Consider the following 17,262-nt stretch of genomic DNA (forward strand, 5'->3'; position numbering starts at 1 on the left):
ATATCTTGCTCAATGATAAAAGAATTCTAACTTTTTAAAATGATTGGATAAAATTTCAACGCGATAAAAGTAATATAAAATAGCAAAATATGTATAAGACGATTCATGGTACCGTACTATTAGGTACATATACATATATAACAATTCATTTCAATATAACAATAGAGCATTTAAATATACGATAACAAAGCGTTTAATTTAAAACACATTTTTAACTATGACAGATGTAAAATTAAACAATACTTTAAAAAGTTTCATTACATTTGCATTCTAATACTTTTCTGCTGTATTTCTTTCAATCACAAAGCTTATAAATACAGGATATTAATGTTCAATTTTAATGTTTCGAAGAAAATAGCGTTTTAATTATAAAAATTCAAAAAAGGAAATGTACTTGCAAATATCGTGATCATTCTTTGATTATTTTAATCATTTATCCGTTTAATATTTCATATCCTACATAACACTTCGCTTATAACGGTAGTCAGACTTAAATATGATAAATTTTGCTATAATTCAGAAATGATAATATCATGAGGAAGATGTATTGAGACGTACAATCTTCGCTTACATCGAGGAAACTCATATTTTATTCCGATATTTCATTTGAGTAAATACTCGCACAAATAAATGGAGATTTCAAATAAAACGTTAAGATAAAGAAGCGTTAGGAAAACGTACATTATCGACTGTCGCTTTTTTTTTGTTTTTCGTTTGCTGGATTTGATCTTGCCACGTCCGGAAACATTATGACGCCTCGACTCGTTCGCCTCACGCATTAGACTTATAGGTCTGCAATATAGACGGCCTATATATCTCGATACCGCGCATTATAAGGTATTTTTCTTTTTCTTTTTATTAGTTTGCACGGAGCTTGATCGCGATCAACTTACTTTCGATTTCCGATCCTGCAGAGATGAGCTTGGTGTGCGGTTGTGCGGTCGTGCTCGGCTGCGGATTATTCAACTGCCCTGTAGTCGAGGGTGCAGCAAAGCCAGGAGGTGGTTGCATTGCCCAATGCTGAGTAGGTGCATTCTGTTCCTGAGCATAAAACATGAATTGTTATATCTGCATGCATCGTCAATGTAGTTTATATTTCGTACAGAATGAATTAAATAAAATTCGTATTTTTACATTCTATGATAAGTGACAAAGTACAAATTGTCAAAGATACAAAAAATTGTATTGTACCTGTTGCGTGTTATGAGTTACAACATGAGAAGGATGAATGTGGGAAAACTGCCAAGCGCTGGTAGTTTGGAATGGAAGAGGTCTAGATGACGTGACTATAGCCGGATCAATCGAAGTCCAATCTGCGATGGGTCCGAAATTGTTCCATCCTTTCTGATGTAACGCTTGATGGTGGAACTGCTGCTGTTGATTATTAATTTCGCACCAATCTTTCAGGGTATAAACGTCGCCCGTGCATTTGCCGATGCCTGTACAGGAAATTGTTATCAGATATTGTAATCTATAAATATATTAAAAATATTTCAATACAGAAGATTAATAGGTAGAATTATTACTTTGCGTGTTGAGAAGCGGGCTTCCATTTGGAAGGTACGCATTCTGTGGTTGAGGTGGTTGCGCTCCTGTAAACATAGCATGCATTGGACGATTAACAGATTGCGACTGGCAACATCCCATCTAAATATCTACATGTTTGTGTGATTTTTTTTGGTGGTCCGATAGATCTTTGCAGATCTTTTTCCTTGTCTACACAATCCGCGAATCAATAATTTATTTTTCTACGGCTACGACAGATTATCGTATGTAAATTTCACGCACTGTGCACTATGATTCCTGGTGCCTGGAAAAATTGGAGGAACACTAACCAGAGAGGGCACTATTCGTTGGTGCTGGTCGCGGTATACCGAGACCGAATGAATTCATGTGATTTGGCGTAGAACCAGGAAAACCAGGTGGCGGGAGTCGACTGCGTTGTCCTAAAGTGGTAGCCGTTACAGTACCCTGTGCAGGGCTCTGCGCGCCGCTTGGTAAGAGATTTTGCGGAAGACGGGACAAGAGGGAATGCGACTGAAGCACCTGTAGATTTTGCAGGTGCTGGGCTTGTTGCTGCAAATGTGCTATGTGAGCAACCTAAAAGAGTATTTATTTCTTTAAGTTCATTGGTTTGCATTCGCACCTCATTTTTATCGATAAATGTGCATATTTATTTCTGAGATTGCATAATAACATAAATTATGTGCTAAATGCACGTATTTAAATCGATAAAAATGTAAATATCATTTAATTTGAATGTATTTTGCATAAAGTAATACAAATTATAGAGCTTTTTTGAAATGTCAAATTTCGTTAAAAATGAAAATAAAAATAAATATTAATCTTTCATAACGTGCATTGTTGTAAAAAATACATCTGAACAATTTCCTTATCAATGATAACATTTTTCATGAGTCATCTCTATTCTCTGATATGACTCCCCTCCAGTAGTTTTACAATATTAGTGAGTTTCAAAACACAAAAAATAAAAAAACTTTTAAAAATGAGGAAAATGGCATATGTTGTAAAAAATAAGGCACACATTACTGAAGGTTATATGTTAAATATATTAATAAGAAGTAAAAGAATCCGATAAGAATATTTACTTGTGGAAAGTGTTGTTGATTAAGGCTAGCGAGAGTTTGTTGATGCTGCACCCTAGTTTGCTCCTCTCGTTCTCTTTGCTGTTGTTGCTGAAACATCTTCTGTTGCTGCACTTGCATTTCATCTTCTGCTAAAAGTTCTGCTAATGCTTTCTGCGTTTCATGGAAAGGATCGAAACCTAAATCGTCGTCCGCTTTTACATCTGAACCTGCGTCACAATGATTCCGAACTTCTTCCATTGTAGCGTGGCCGTTCTGTTTTATGTACTCACAATTTTCTTGAGTTTGCTGCGCCTTAGAAATTTTATTTTTAACGTTATTTTTAAAGTTATAATTAATTTTTCTTCAATAAAAATTTTTACATTTCGTTCCTTTATTTCAAAAGTAACAACTAAAAAAACGTGATTTCCGAACGTTAAGGAATGTTCGATAAGAAACGTTATTATAATAAAATTAAGTATGAATAAATTTGGTAAACATCACTATTAATTATCAAAAATAAATTAACTTCAAATCGTCAAAACGTCACAAAAAGTGTTTTTTAATGATTGTAAAAAAATGACAAAATGATATTTTACCATATTAAAAATATTTTCTTTTCGCCGATATTATTTGATTAATCAATAATTTTCTGTGTGTGTGTGTGTGTGTTAGTTTAAAAAAAATTTTTCCCCTTCACTAAGAAAGTTCATCTTTTTAGTTGTATTACTTTTGAAGTAAAGGAATGATATGCTCAATAAACATTTCGTGTTATTTTTTTTAGACACAACCCGAAAACTTTATTATTCCGCTTACCTGTATATTAAGCCTTTGTTGTAATGAATTTTGTTGATAATCTGCCATAAACTTAGATGCGGATGAATTTACAAGTAAGTTAGATGTGAAGGTACCAGATGATGGCTCTGTGAGTGCAGCGGTGTAAGGTGCATTTATATAAACCTCTTCATCTGCAAAACCTTCGGAGTTGAATGGTACTCTCGACGAATCAGTTGAACTGGATTTTACTATAATATGATTCGTTCGAGACGATTCAGGCTGAAAGCCAAAAGCAGCTTGCCAATCTTCACTAGAATGGACTGTCGGTAAGGAATCGGGTATCGTAGCCACTCCCGTGCTCGTCCAATCTAGATTTGTGTTTGCTATAAACCGAAGGAAAACTCATTAATAATATCTTTATTAATTACAATAACATAACATTTTTTAAATTAAATTTTTTTAAGTAAAATGTCATTTTTAAGATGTACTTTTTTTTACTTAGAGATCGAGACACTGAAACTATGTGTGTAAAATTATAGTATTGTATTTTCATTGAAGATAGGTCAAAGAGAAGCCGAAAAGTTTGAATTGTTATATATTTGTAAATAAAAATGACTCTTTTGGTACGTTCCTAACTGCCCTTGACTCTTATTTGTTCTGTATACTTTTCACTTGAATTTGAATTTCGAGAGATCAATACATTGTTTGAAATATCTTGGTTGGAATTTTCATCTAAAAAAAGCTAATAACAATACTGTGTAGAACAATATAGAGCTTGTACATGCCTGCGAGGGAATTTGGTGGTATCGAGGTTGTAGTTGGTATTTTCTGGAAGGTATTTGAACTGAAAAAACTGTTATTGTCCGCCTGAAAGATCGACCGATGGTTGAGTTGCATTTGAGATCCATTGTGTAGTCCTGGTGGTGGTAGTTGATTGGCACCTTGTGATGAATTTGTGCTAGCTGGAGACGAACCTACAGATGATACGCAAAATTCTCTATACTACACGACACGTTTCTATATTCTTACAATGCCAGAATAAACAGCTTTTCAATCTATTTCCTTTCTCAAGAAATATTTACGCATACGTCATGTAAAATTGAATAACTTATACAATTCAATAGTAATAAGAGTGTAAAGATGTAGAAGTATCAAAATCAAAATAGCGTACTTATACAATTTAGAAAAACACCACTATGTTTCAATCATTGAATTTGTCAGACAAACAATGCCCATACCAACATTTCTCTCTCATCAAAATCTATGAGGAATATATAACATTTAAGTGTACACAAAAACAAAAAAAAGGCTACTACTAAATTTTTTACAAGAATTCTCTTTATTTTGGCATATATTAATGTTATTCAATGTATGTATTCTACAGTATTGAAGTAGGATTAACATTATGACAAGTTACAGTTATTTAATTTGAATTATTATATACATTAGCGTATGATGAACACAATCTATCCTGATTTCAAATAACAAATTTATAATCACGTTGTAAATATATGTATTAACACGTGTAATATCTATTAAAATAACACAATTTATTCAAGTTTCATTCATTTTCTGCGAATACATAAAATAATAAAAAATAATCCTGATGACATTAATGCAGAATCATATTTTAAAAAGTAATCGTACAATCAATCGTGTATCAATAATTGTGTATCAATCAAATATATGTAGAGTTTCGTGAGCACAAATTAAATCGACCAAAAAAATTTTATATTTTCTTCTCGTTTATAAATTTGACAAAAAATTCTATTGTCAGAAAATAATTACATATAAAAATAAAAGCGATCAGGGTAAAGAACTCACCCAAAAGAACAGCACCACTATTTTCCTCGCTCGATTCAGCTAAGTGCTCGGCTTGGTGATTTACATTCGAATCTTCCGTGCTAGAGATCGTACTCGCTGGCGTGCTACCTTCGCGCTGTTGATCCGTTTCACTGTCCGAATGCCGACGTTCCCCGTTTTGAAATGCACCATTTATATTAACTTCGTGAGGCTGTAATTGAACTAATTTTGATGTTTTGTTGCTAATTTGTTGTGACTGTGGCTGTTGTTGCTGCTGCTGTTCCATTTTACACTTGTTACCCAATTTTTGCAACATTTCACTGTTCGTATCAGCGGAAAAGTTTCTAACGTCCTTTTGTCCGGTAATTTGCGACTGTGAACTATTTTGCGTGTTGATTGAGCTTGATTCAGATCGCGATGTCGTACGAGTACCGTGCTTCTCTTTATTTTGACTATTTTTATGTTTGTTCCGAGCTGCCTGTGCTTTACTTTCGCTATTACTTTTACCCCGCCGCACACCCACACCACTTTCATCCTTGTTGTTGTTTTGTTGATGCGTAGACACCCCGGAGGACATGTGACTTTGTTGAGCTACCGTGCCGTTTCCGCTTATTACATTACTGTGCTGTGAAGTTGTTTGCGTAGGTGGTGATATTTCTTTACAACTGCTTTGTGTACCTGAAAATAAACATTAATAAATAGTATCTAAAAATCTATCCTTACAAAAATTTTAATTTCAATAATGTATTTTATCATGCCCAATATTTAGATTTACTCACTATTTGTCTGTCCTGGCTGCAACGACGGCCATGCCTCTTTAGTTTGCGAATTTACAGTTCCACTTTCCCTAACAATACTGCCCGTTACAGGTGGTGATGGTGTTGGTTTCCTATGAAAACAAAGTTAAAACTAGATGTGTGACTTTGTCATTTTTATACTACCTAATTTTTTTATGTCTTAATTATGATCTTCAATCTTGCATCAACATTTATCATTTATATACTGGTTTAAATTATTTATATATTGGCTATTGAAAATTTAGTAAATAAAACGTCGCTATTTCTCATATTTATTGATGTTTGAATAGGTATGCATTTATTTCATTTTGACATCTTTCTTGTTCCCTTGACCAATCTTTACAATAGTTTCTGTTTTTTAGCTAAAGTTCTTGCAGGGTTCATCTTCCTTTCTTTTCTCTCGATGTTGGGGAGAAAAAAAAGAAAAGATGAACCGTGCAAGAAATTCAGCTAAACAGAACTGGCCTTATTAATAATTAAAACGAGTTATGTGCATAACAATTCTGAGGAATTATTTTTACGACAAAATGGATTTTATACCGTTGAACTGAAGACGCGTGTGCATGTAACGATTGCACAAGCTTGCGCTCGTACTCCTGATGTTTTCCTTGATGCATCTCCTCCTTCGTAAACGATGCCTCCTGGTCCCCAAGATCGTGCAGGTACATGCAATCTGGCTTCGGACAGGCTTGGTTACGCATAAAATGCGAACAATACTTTGTCGTTCCTAATGATGTTTTTATTGTCCGTCCGTCCACAACAATGTTATTCACAGCCTCTATAGCACGTAGCGCATCCTCTTGACGCTGTTACAATACGAAGAACACTATTGCTTACGATACACTTATTACTTTTGTTTATCATCTTATTCGCAAGCACTCGTGAAACAAGAAAATGAAATCTTATCGTTTTAAAGAAAACCATAAATCAACTCACTTGATAAGTAACATAAGCCGAAGCACTGGGGCCTTGAGACCCTGCATAGGAAGTACTCTGGTTAATTACGACTTTGTGTATCTTCCCAAATTTCCCAAAATATTCGTGTTTCTTTAAAACCTAAAGCATGCGAAATATTACCTATCGTAATCTTTTTTTTTTTAAATACGGTATTTGCCGAACTCTTGGCGTTATCGATCACTTATAGAACACTCGTTATTGACCATACTCACATCAGCATCTGCCAACCGCATTGGTAATCCTACTACAAACACTAAATTTTTTTGTACTACTCTCACATTTGCTAGATGTTTCCGATTTTCTGTAACTCTTTGCTTCCGTTGTTGATCCTTCAACCTCTTCTCAGCTTTTAATCTAGAAGGAGCAGAGCAGGATAGATTATTTCTGTCTCAATAATATACAGAGCCTTGGCCATACGTGTCTCCACAAATTGACGTAAATACATCAATTCTGTATCCAACGAAAAATAAATTGAAAAACAATTTTATTTAAATATATCCATTTCTATATCAATTTCGATATTCGACTCTACTATGGCTTTTATCAACGTCTTTTCGAAGAAAATACAATAAATTGAAGGCATACTTGTTTCATACTTGTACCCAAGGCTATGTATTTTTATGGCGCAATTATATATTGACAAATATTATTAATTAGGATAACCAGTAGATTCGTAAATACCTTGCTATTTCTTCCTTGGTAAGGGGTTTAAAGTCAGCTGGATTTTCAGAATAGGCCTTTCGACACGCGGGACACAGGCCGTTCTCGTCGGTACGAATTCTGTGCCAACAAAAACGGCATATCTGATATCCGCAGGTGCACGGGAAGAAATTCAGATCGTCCACCTCCAACGGCTCCATACACAGAGGGCATTCCACCGCGTCCTCGCCACTTTGATTCAATACTGACATCTTCGATTACGCTAATCTCGTGAATGTCACAAGACGAGCAAAATCACGAATATTTATCTAAGTGCCAAAGTCTGTAAATAAAACGCGACGCCAGTCGCAAGATCAGTCGTGATACGCCGTTACAATACGCCTGGCTCGTTCACTTTTTGTTATATTCCCTTTGTCTGTCCGACACCACAGGGTTTTCGAATTTTGTGTCGCGGAGATCCGAAATGTCACCTGGCTTCAAAATGTTTCACTTACATGCAAAGTCCGTCACCTATCGCTAGCTGATGAGTATAATTGACAGTGCTCGCAGACTTCACCTTAAACACGTCGCTACTTTTGTCCTGATCTGAAACAGATGGGCGCAGCAAAACCGTTAACCATCCGCGCTCTCTCGGGGGGGGGGGGGGAAAAAACGCGAGAAACGCGTTCCTATCCCATTGCCGTCCGATCTCGAGGAGGCCGCCGTCCGAACATCTTCCGCGCGACAGTTCACGCCGACGAGACGGTACAACGTGGACACGCGCGCGCAAACGGTTTCACACGACGCAGAAGACGCAGAAAACGTTCGTCCGTCCTCAGCTGCACTCCCACGCGCTTTTCTCGTTCTGTTATCAGATCGAAACAGGTGCGAGAAACAGACGCGCGAGGTGAGCAGAGGGGGCAAAGGACGAAGAGAGAGCGCAGACGGAGCAGACCGAAAGGGCGACGACAGGTCACGAACTCCGCGAGTTCCGTTTTGACAGGAGCTGTCAGATCTGTGCGAGAAAAAGAGAGGAGGGGGGAGGAGACGACGGGGGAGGAGGGGAGGGAGAAGGAGAACGAATGGCGAGGTGCAGTGAACAAAGGAGACGCGCATACCGGAATTCTCGCGTGATTACGCACGAGGAATCGCACGACGCCCTACGCACGAGGATCGACGACGTCCTGTCTCACCGTGACGTCGAGGTCGTCGACGACCAAGGAGAGGGAGAGAGAGAGAGGAAGAAGGTTCGGCAGAAAAATCCTGTGCACCGTTTTGCAAAGAGAGGGACACCGTTTTTTACTTTTTTTTTTTCTTTCTTATATTCTCTCGCGCGCGCAACTTGTAAGTTTCTCACGGGTCCCTCGATCTCCCTCTTTTCTCGCGCTCTCTTTCTCCTTCTTCTTTCGCGCGACGAAAACGCGAAAAACCGTACCAGAGGGCGACGATCGGGCGAAACAGCTGTTGGTTGGCGTCCGCGAGAGAGAGGGTTTCACTGGCTACGCCATAATAACAGAGAGACCCACGCGAAAATCCTATCCACGGTTAGTGGCCGACGTGGTGGGGCATGACACGTAAATTCCACCTCTCCTTCTCGCCTCCCAGACCACGAGTACGCAAGGACGACGATTTACGTTTCGCGACAATCGCGACAGTCCGAGTTCCGAGGGGGGAAAATCGCCAACGAGTGGGCGAGAGAAAGAAACATTTACGAACGGGACAGAGAGGGGGGGAGGAGCAGTTGGAAGGAACGCGAGAAGGGTCACAGGGAGGGATGGATAGATGGGAGGACAAACGGTGTCGATGAGGTGGACGAAGGAGAGAGAGAAAGAGAGACGGACTACCATTATGTTACTATCGAATCACATCGTCGAGAAAGAAAGACTCCTCATCTCGATCGTTGATCTTAATCTTTTCTTCGTCGATCTCGATCTTGTCGCTTTTCTCGCTCGTGCGTCTTTCTCCAGTGTTTTTCTCTTTCTCTCTCTCTCACTGTCTCTTCCTCGACACATCTTTTTCCTGACTAGGGCACGAGGCTCCCGCGGGAGACGATCGCGACCGCGAGATCGACCTACCCGCGGCGACGCACCCCGAGCTTCCCATTTATGTAAACGCAACGAGCGATCGCGCGCATCAGAGGCGCACGAGCGACGGCGACGACGACGACGATGATGATGACGATGACGAGGATGGCGTTCATCATAGCATCGCGAACGTCACGCGAGATTCCGCGATCCATCCGCCAGAGGGGTTGCTGGCCTGAAAAGCCACGAGCACATACCCTCTGATTCACTTTAACCTTAATCGCGAGGCCAGGCCAAATCAGGCCTAGCGAAACGAAACGAAACGTCGATCCGCTGCGGATATCCCCGCGTCGAATTTGGTTCAAGTCTTTTCGCACGTTGACGGTCTGCCCTGCCCGCAAACGCGCGTCGGCGCCAAGTATATTTTTCGTGCACGGTCCTTTATTTACTTACATCAACTCACGACTTTTCCGCTAACAAATCTCTCTCTCTACTGGGAAATTTTTCACTAGTGTTCCACTCTGGCCCCGGGATTCGCGGTTGGTGTTTGGCTGCGATTGCGCACAAGCCGGATGTCGCGCGCGCCGCCGCGGCCTTTCCTCTTAAAGCCCGTATCAGACTATCGACTCTGCAAACCGACCCGACTGTTGTCAACTCTGGCTGTTGACCAATAATGGACCAATCACATTGGCCGCGTTCAGCAGACTCAACAGTTTTGCAACCGTTTTATGATTGTCTGCTGAGATAGGACCATTCTTCTAGATTTAAAAGTATGATCCAATTAGCGCGAAGGAAACTTCCAACAGTTGCAAAACAAACGTTCTGCTGAACGCAGCCATTGGCTGCGTTCAGCAGACTCAACAGTTTTGCAACCGTTTTATGATTGTCTGCTGAGATAGGACCATTCTTCTAGATTTAAAAGTATGATCCAATTAGCGCGAAGGAAACTTCCAACAGTTGCAAAACAAACGTTCTGCTGAACGCAGCCAATGACTCAGTCTTATTGTGATTGGTCTATTATTGATCGGCAGTCATAGGCTGCGGTCCACTTGACGCTACAAACGCTTTGAAGCGTTTGAGCGACCAATCAGAACAAAGAATTTTACGAATTGACTAATCAAAAAATGCTTCGAAGCGTTTGTAGCGTCAAGTGGACCACAGCCAGGGTTGGCAATCGGCCTGCAGAATCGGTAGTCTGATACGGACTTAATGCCTACTGCACACTGGATGCGGTGAGCAATATCTAATGGGTGCATTCAGTACCACGACCACTCACTGAGCGCTCAGTGAGCTGTTTGGTCTATATTTTTAGTTCTACCGGAACATGCCAATAAGATACAAGCGCTCACTGAGCGCTCAATGGCTGCGTTCAGCAGAACGTTTGTTTTGCAACTGTTGGAAGTTTCCTTCGCGCTAATTGGATCATACTTTTAGATCTAGAAGAATGGTCCTATCTCAGCAGACAATCATAAAACGGTTGCAAAACTGTTGAGTCTGCTGAACGCAGCCATTGAGTGATCGTAGTACTGAATGCACCCAATGAAAGCTCTGCTTTTAAGGTAAATTTTCACGAGCTGCTCAAACCGGCTGTTTCAGTGACAAAAAGGATCACGTGATCGAAATGGATGCTTGATATTTGTCAATTGTGACCACGTGATCCTTCTTGTCGCTGAAACAGCCTGTTTAAGCAGTTCGTGAAAAGTTACCTTTACTCACGTGACGACGCAAAACCGAGTTCTCATTGGCTGCGTTCAGCAGAGAAAGCAGCTTTGCAACTGTTGTAAAATTCTTCAATATGTTTGGTTTATACGTTTAGATCTGTAAGGAACCAAAAGCAAGAACCAATCGTATTGAAGAATTTTACAACAGTTGCAAAGCTGCTTTCTCTGCTGAACGCAGCCAATACAATTGATTCTTGCTTTTGGTTCCTTACAGCTAAAGCGTATAAACCAATCATATTGAAGAATTTTACAACAGTTGCAAAGCTGTTTTCTCTGCTGAACGCAGCCATTGGATATCGCCATCGCTCATTGCCAATTGCGTCCAGTATGCAGTTAACATTATGGCTCCGCCATACCAGCGCGAATCGCGACGCGCGAAATTCAATCAACGTACAGCTCTTCTGGAAAAATAGTACGTTGATTGGGTATCGCTCTACTAGTGATAGACAATATAGGGAATCGATTGTGTATATATGTCAAAATAAGGTGAAAATTACAAATGAGCAAATTCACTAGAATACTCATAACTTACAGCGAATTCGATTGGAAGAACTAGTGCGCACTGGTGCATATTAAAGCCGTTGTACACTAATTTAATTTAAGTATAAAAATGAAATGTAAATATTTCGAATTATGAAATACATATTTTACCTAATAGTACAATAAAATGTATTAAGTATTTCACGATTTAATCGATCTCTATGTTTATTTATAAACATATCTTTACGTTATTTCGTGTACGACGGCTTTAATGTGTACCAGTGCGCACTGAGTGCGTCCAATCGAATTCGCTATTAGCGTCGGTAGTAAGTAGCTTGCAGCTCGGTGCGATTAAAGCCTGATTTATAATGGCCGTAACCGTTAACTTATGCTGGTGCCGGTAAAGTTCAACCATAGGATTTCAATGCTTTCGTTAGTATGAACGAAAGCATTGAAATCCTATGGTTGAATTTTACCGACACCGGTATAAGTTAACGGTTACGGCCATTATAAATCAGGCTTAAGAGGTTGCGCAGAATAAAAGAAACAGAAAATAGAGAATAAAAGCTACTTTTACCAACTCCGATTAACTTAGGCCCAATTCCACAAATCACGATTAACTCTTAATAGAGGTTCAACTTGTTTCTCATCTCTTTCCAATTCTAGAATTGGAAAGAGACAATGAATAAATTGAACCTTGGTTAAGAGTTAATCATGAATTGTGTAAGTTAATCGGAGTTAGTAAAAGTGGCCCTTAAGGATTCCCTTAATAGAAATTTCAACGCTTTATTTCCATCAGGGGTATAGTAAAAAAGTGGATATTGCTGTGTAATCGACATCCTCTTCTTCAGAGGGCGATAGTGCGTATAAAAACTAGCGTATAAAATATAAAGAACTTTTTAACCAATCAAAGCAAAGTTCACTAAACTTGAGATTTACTTTCTTTCTTCTAGTTAAATTCCAGTCCAATGTCAATCGCGATCTCACTCGATATGCGTATTAACTAGTAACTTTCTATTAAATCATTTTAATTTCAGCAATGTATTTAAAGAATAATGTACTAAAGTGATACAATAAGCTTCAAAATGATTAATTAAATACGCATATTATGTATTGCTCGGTCCACAATCTTGTTTTATAAGGCCATAAGCTGTAAGCTGTAAGAAATTGACCAATCGTCGATTATTTTTCTCATATTCAACTGTGACCTCTGCTACACGGCACGCTTAATCGGATTTAATAACTTACGTAGTTATGAAATTATCCAATCATAGCTGTTCCTCGGAAGAATGAAACGACTGTGATTGGCCAGTTTCATAACTACGAATGTTATTAAACTCGATTAAGACTGCCGTGTAAATGTAGTCTGTGATTAGTCAATTTCTTAAGTCCGGATCTACTACTATTTCTTAAGTACGGATCACCTAATAGATGTTTTAAAACTTAAGCTGTAAGAAATTGACCAATTACAGTCGAATCCGAGAGGAATAATCGACTGTATTCGCCCATTTCTTATGGCTTAAGGCTTAAAACCCTATTGTAGATCCGGGATATAATGGCCATTCTACAATAAGCCATTAGTCATAAGTTCCTTAGTTAGTACCCATATCAAGTGCATGATGTAAACTAGCCTTCGTCTTTGATTTGCATTGTGCATTTGTTCCTTTATCACCTCATTTTCTAAATTCCCATCAATTCCCGCTCTTGCACCTTGCTACTAAGCACAAGTGCATAATGCCAAATTGATGCAGCCAATAGATATAAGCTCGAATTCCCATATGGTGATTTCCATCGTTCGAAACAATAATTGTAGCTTAAAAATTAGTTCTATTGTTAGTATTATTGCAAATAATTGAGGCCATATCATCCGTATAGTCTCTGTAAATTTTTTTGCAATATAAAAATGAATGCTATAATTACTTACATCTGAATATAAAAATAAATACTAAACTGTATAGTGTCCCAAACTTTTTGACACTTGTGGACATGTAGAATGGACACCGCTTGTGAGCAGGTAGAATGGACTTAACGATTCTAACAGTGCAAAACTCATATTATTACACACATGCATTATACATTATATTTTTACAATAATTACAATGTATAAAATATTATCCTCATTCAAATTTGTTGAACAATGAATTTAAAAAAATTGTATACTTTCATAATCATTATGTGTGACAAGACAAACATCTTTACAGATTAAAAAAAATGGTCTGTATCCAATTATTATATCTATTTTACAAAGTTATTTAAATTAAACCAAACTGAAATTAAATTTAAATTATATTTATAATTCTCAGCTTGTTTTGACTGAGTTATGTTTCTTTGAGCTCCTTTCATATTTATGAATAACGCCGAACAGTGGATCCCTTGTTCTTAAATTATCAGGGAACTGTACGCTAGGGCTCTCGGTAGATACCGGCTTTACTTCCGGCGCTTCAGACAATTTTCTTCTTACTGACAAGAAACCAGTTGGCTTGATATTTACTATACAGGAAATATCAGTATTAATATAAAAGGGAATATAACAAATATGCAATACTTCTCTTTTGATTTCCTAATAAAAAATTTTTTACCAGTTTTGTACTGTGGAGCATCCTTCTGAGAATTAAGAACACATGTGACATTGTGATTTGTGTTATGAGGGACTATACAATATCGTTCATTTTTAATTTTGAACTTTGACTTGTTCTCGAAAACTATAGTTCGACCATGAAGTTCTTGTGGGTCTACCTACATAACACAAGATTATATCCTCAATTCATTTTGCCAGTTCAATCTTACATTCAAGATTGTCTTAAATATAATTTTGAAATACTACTCCAAGTTTTGAACTGGTGTATACTGGTGCAATAAATAAAAATGAGACGGGTATAGTTTATTTCACTCTAACATACTAATGCCCATATTTATAGTCAGGCCTTACATTGAAGATTTCCTTAAATTTATCTTCAGATGCTTTACGAATTATTTCATTGGCTACTGAGCATCTAAAGATAAATTTAAGGAAGCCTCAAGTACAAGATCTGATTATAAATACGGACATTATTGTACTAGAATCAGTTCAGAATTTTTTGAAAAAGAACAGATCTACAGTAAGCTTTTAATTTTTTGCTCTAAGTTCTGAGCTGATTTTAATTTACTATAAGCTAAATTTGCTCTAAACTTTATAGTTGAGATCTAACCAGTTTGCTTAAAACTTACAGTCTATTCAGATAAACATATGCATAAAGAAAATTATTTAATCCGATTTCTGTTATGCACATAAAATGCAGTTGAATAATTTTCTTTATGTATACATTAATATGATTACACAAATTTGTCTGAATATACTCATAGGATGTTTTCTTTAATATTCATAACACTTGCATGCATCATCTTATCCTTGTTTAATATTTGATGACAAGAAGATGAAATGATACTTGCAAGTGTTGCGAATGTTAAATGCAATGCACCATTAAAGAATCTTAAGACTTAAGATAGTATTGGAAACATTTTTTTGCCAGAAAAGTGTCACAATTTAAAAATTAGAATAAAAAGTTAAAGAGACTTTCTACACCTAATATAAATTTAGGTATTAAAATTGTTCTCATTACTTAAAATATCGACGAAATACTATTAAAGACCGTTGGCCCTTGGCAAATTTTCGTGATTTTTAATAGGACTCAGGAAAAATCAAAGAATGACATTACTGATAACTAATAAAAATTTACGATTATTAACATAAATATTTCGATAATTTATTATTAAATTCATGATTTTTTATTAGGTAAATGCTGTATAAATAAGTACGCATACTTTTAATGCTATATCTTATATATTGCTGAAAAATTACAATTTTTTTCTGCGGTTATCATCTCTATTGATAATCAAACTAGGATAACATTAAAATCATAGTTTTAAATAAAAATCGAGTATTATTAAGTTTTAAACACATGTATATATATATATGTCTATGAAACTAAATCATGAAATTAATACTGTATTATCAGTTTCTTACTCTTAGATCCAGTTGCACCGTTACTTTGACTTTAAATAAGGATTAAAACTCTCTGGCTCTATCTCTTTCACTTTAAAACAAGACAGAGGGAGTTTTAAGTCATGATTAAAGTCAAAGTAACGTTGGTGCAATCAGACTTTAATCACTTAAATTTTAACAATCATGCAACTTCCATAAGTGCCGACCGTCTTTAATAGTACCTCATCAGTGCTTAAGGCAATCTTGATTATGAGATTAAACTATGTCTCTTCCATTGTCTTGGACTTACTAATCTAGGAATGTCCATTATCCAGATTTCTTCACTGTCCGATACATCTTCCAAATTAAATGTGGAAGATACATTTTCCTCATTCAATGTCTCCTTTTCAACTATTTCTTTAAGCTGAAAGATAAATAGATAATTGCATAAACTTGTTCTCTTTCACAATTAAAATTATACTTAAATAGAAATTATGTAGAAACTATAATAAAAATTAAAACAATAAAAATTTAAATTTAAATGGAATAATGATCCACTTACAGTGCGCGGTCTAGACAAAACTGAGGTGGACAATTCATTAAATGTCACCTCGTTTGATCTGTTAGCGTCGTCGTTTGAGGTCTGCATAATCTCATCGTCCGCCACGTTTTTGTCAAGCGATTTGTTAGATTTCTTCAGGGTGCTTTTGCGCGATTTAACAGGACTGCTGCGCATTTTGGACGGCTGCTCCTCTGTCTTTATCGTGATAGATTTACGCTTGTGGTTTGGAGGTGGCGTATGCTCGGCGTTCTCCATCAATACCATCGACTTGTTCAATTGGGTGTTCAGTTCCGTTACCGAGTCTTCATTAACGGAGTCTGTCATTTTTTTGAAATTGTCCTAAATTATGGTGTAAATTGTTCGACAAAACAGTTTCACCAACGAACATTAGCAATAAAGCACGAGCACAGAACACGTTTGATAGGTTATGTTCCGTTACACAAGAGATATCAAACCACAGTACATACTATGATCAAACCAAATCGCAATCGTAAAGTACATTGGGTGCGTTCAGCAGAACGTTTGTTTTGCAACTGTTGTAAGTTTCCTTCGCGCTAATTGGATCATACTTTTAGATCTAGAAGAATGGTCCTATCTCAGCAGACAATCATAAAACGGTTGCAAAACTGTTGAGTCTGCTGAACGCAGCCATTCACGAGGTCACCAGTAGCGCAACTCTCTGGCCTGATTTACACCGTACGTTTTTTCCGCGGCCTATACCCTAAATTCGACCTAATTCAGGTCACATTGGCTGCGTTCAGCAGAACGTTTATTTTGCAACTGTTGGAAGTTTCCTTCGCGCTAATTGGATCATATTTTTAGATCTAGAAGAATGGTCCTATCTCAGCAGACAATCATAAAACGGTTGCAAAACTGTTGAGTCTGCTGAACGCAGCCATTAGCTGCGTTCAGCAAAGAAAGCTGCTTTGCAACTGTTGTAAAATTCTTCAATATGA

The 17,262-nt window shown here is 37.4% G+C and overlaps 2 protein-coding genes across 5 annotated transcripts; both read right to left on the reverse strand.

The window, feature by feature from the left end:
* Window positions 1–217: 217 nt before the first annotated feature.
* Cnot4 (CCR4-NOT transcription complex subunit 4) lies at window positions 218–10,130 on the reverse strand. 4 transcript variants are annotated; one of them, XM_018459466.1, is made up of 16 exons: window positions 10,036–10,130; window positions 8,074–8,164; window positions 7,601–7,901; window positions 7,132–7,273; window positions 6,899–7,018; window positions 6,503–6,768; window positions 5,945–6,054; window positions 5,187–5,843; window positions 4,148–4,336; window positions 3,402–3,745; window positions 2,610–2,900; window positions 1,836–2,100; window positions 1,527–1,592; window positions 1,192–1,439; window positions 894–1,041; window positions 218–792 (listed from the first exon to the last, which is right to left on the reverse strand). In XM_018459466.1, the coding sequence occupies exons 3-16, from the start codon at window positions 7,828–7,830 to the stop codon at window positions 785–787; spliced, it is 3,084 nt and encodes a 1,027-aa protein (XP_018314968.1). In that variant the 5' UTR covers window positions 7,831–7,901; window positions 8,074–8,164; window positions 10,036–10,130; the 3' UTR covers window positions 218–784. The 4 variants fall into 4 exon arrangements, with proteins under 4 accessions (XP_018314968.1, XP_018314965.1, XP_018314966.1 ...); XM_018459463.1 differs by having other exon boundaries at window positions 218–1,041; XM_018459464.1 differs by lacking the exon at window positions 10,036–10,130 and adding an exon at window positions 8,994–9,058 and having other exon boundaries at window positions 218–1,041.
* Window positions 10,131–14,070: 3,940 nt separating this feature from the next.
* LOC108730006 (uncharacterized) lies at window positions 14,071–16,766 on the reverse strand. The gene is made up of 4 exons (XM_018459441.1): window positions 16,307–16,766; window positions 16,055–16,168; window positions 14,363–14,519; window positions 14,071–14,273 (listed from the first exon to the last, which is right to left on the reverse strand). Exons 1-4 carry the CDS (start codon window positions 16,628–16,630, stop codon window positions 14,083–14,085), a joined length of 786 nt encoding a protein of 261 aa, XP_018314943.1. The 5' UTR covers window positions 16,631–16,766; the 3' UTR covers window positions 14,071–14,082.
* Between the last annotated feature and the right edge of the window lie 496 nt (window positions 16,767–17,262).

Source organism: Mycetomoellerius zeteki, unplaced genomic scaffold (genome assembly GCF_001594055.1).
Source record: "Mycetomoellerius zeteki isolate Tzet28-1 unplaced genomic scaffold, Tzet1.0 scaffold823, whole genome shotgun sequence".
Classification (NCBI taxonomy): Eukaryota; Metazoa; Arthropoda; class Insecta; order Hymenoptera; family Formicidae; genus Mycetomoellerius; species Mycetomoellerius zeteki.

Coding starts and splice junctions, on each gene's coding strand:
- Cnot4 (XM_018459463.1), bottom strand. CDS start 7,830: ATGTCAGTATTGAATCAAAGTGGCGAGGACGCGGTGGAATGCCCTCTG. Junction 7,274..7,600: donor ACCAAGGAAGAAATAGCAAG/GTATTTACGAAT, acceptor TGCTCCTTCTAG/ATTAAAAGCTGAGAAGAGGT. Junction 6,769..6,898: donor CGGCTTATGTTACTTATCAA/GTGAGTTGATTT, acceptor GTATTGTAACAG/CGTCAAGAGGATGCGCTACG.
- LOC108730006 (XM_018459441.1), bottom strand. CDS start 16,630: ATGACAGACTCCGTTAATGAAGACTCGGTAACGGAACTGAACACCCAA. Junction 16,169..16,306: donor TTTTGTCTAGACCGCGCACT/GTAAGTGGATCA, acceptor TTTATCTTTCAG/CTTAAAGAAATAGTTGAAAA. Junction 14,274..14,362: donor TGCTCCACAGTACAAAACTG/GTAAAAAATTTT, acceptor TTTCCTGTATAG/TAAATATCAAGCCAACTGGT.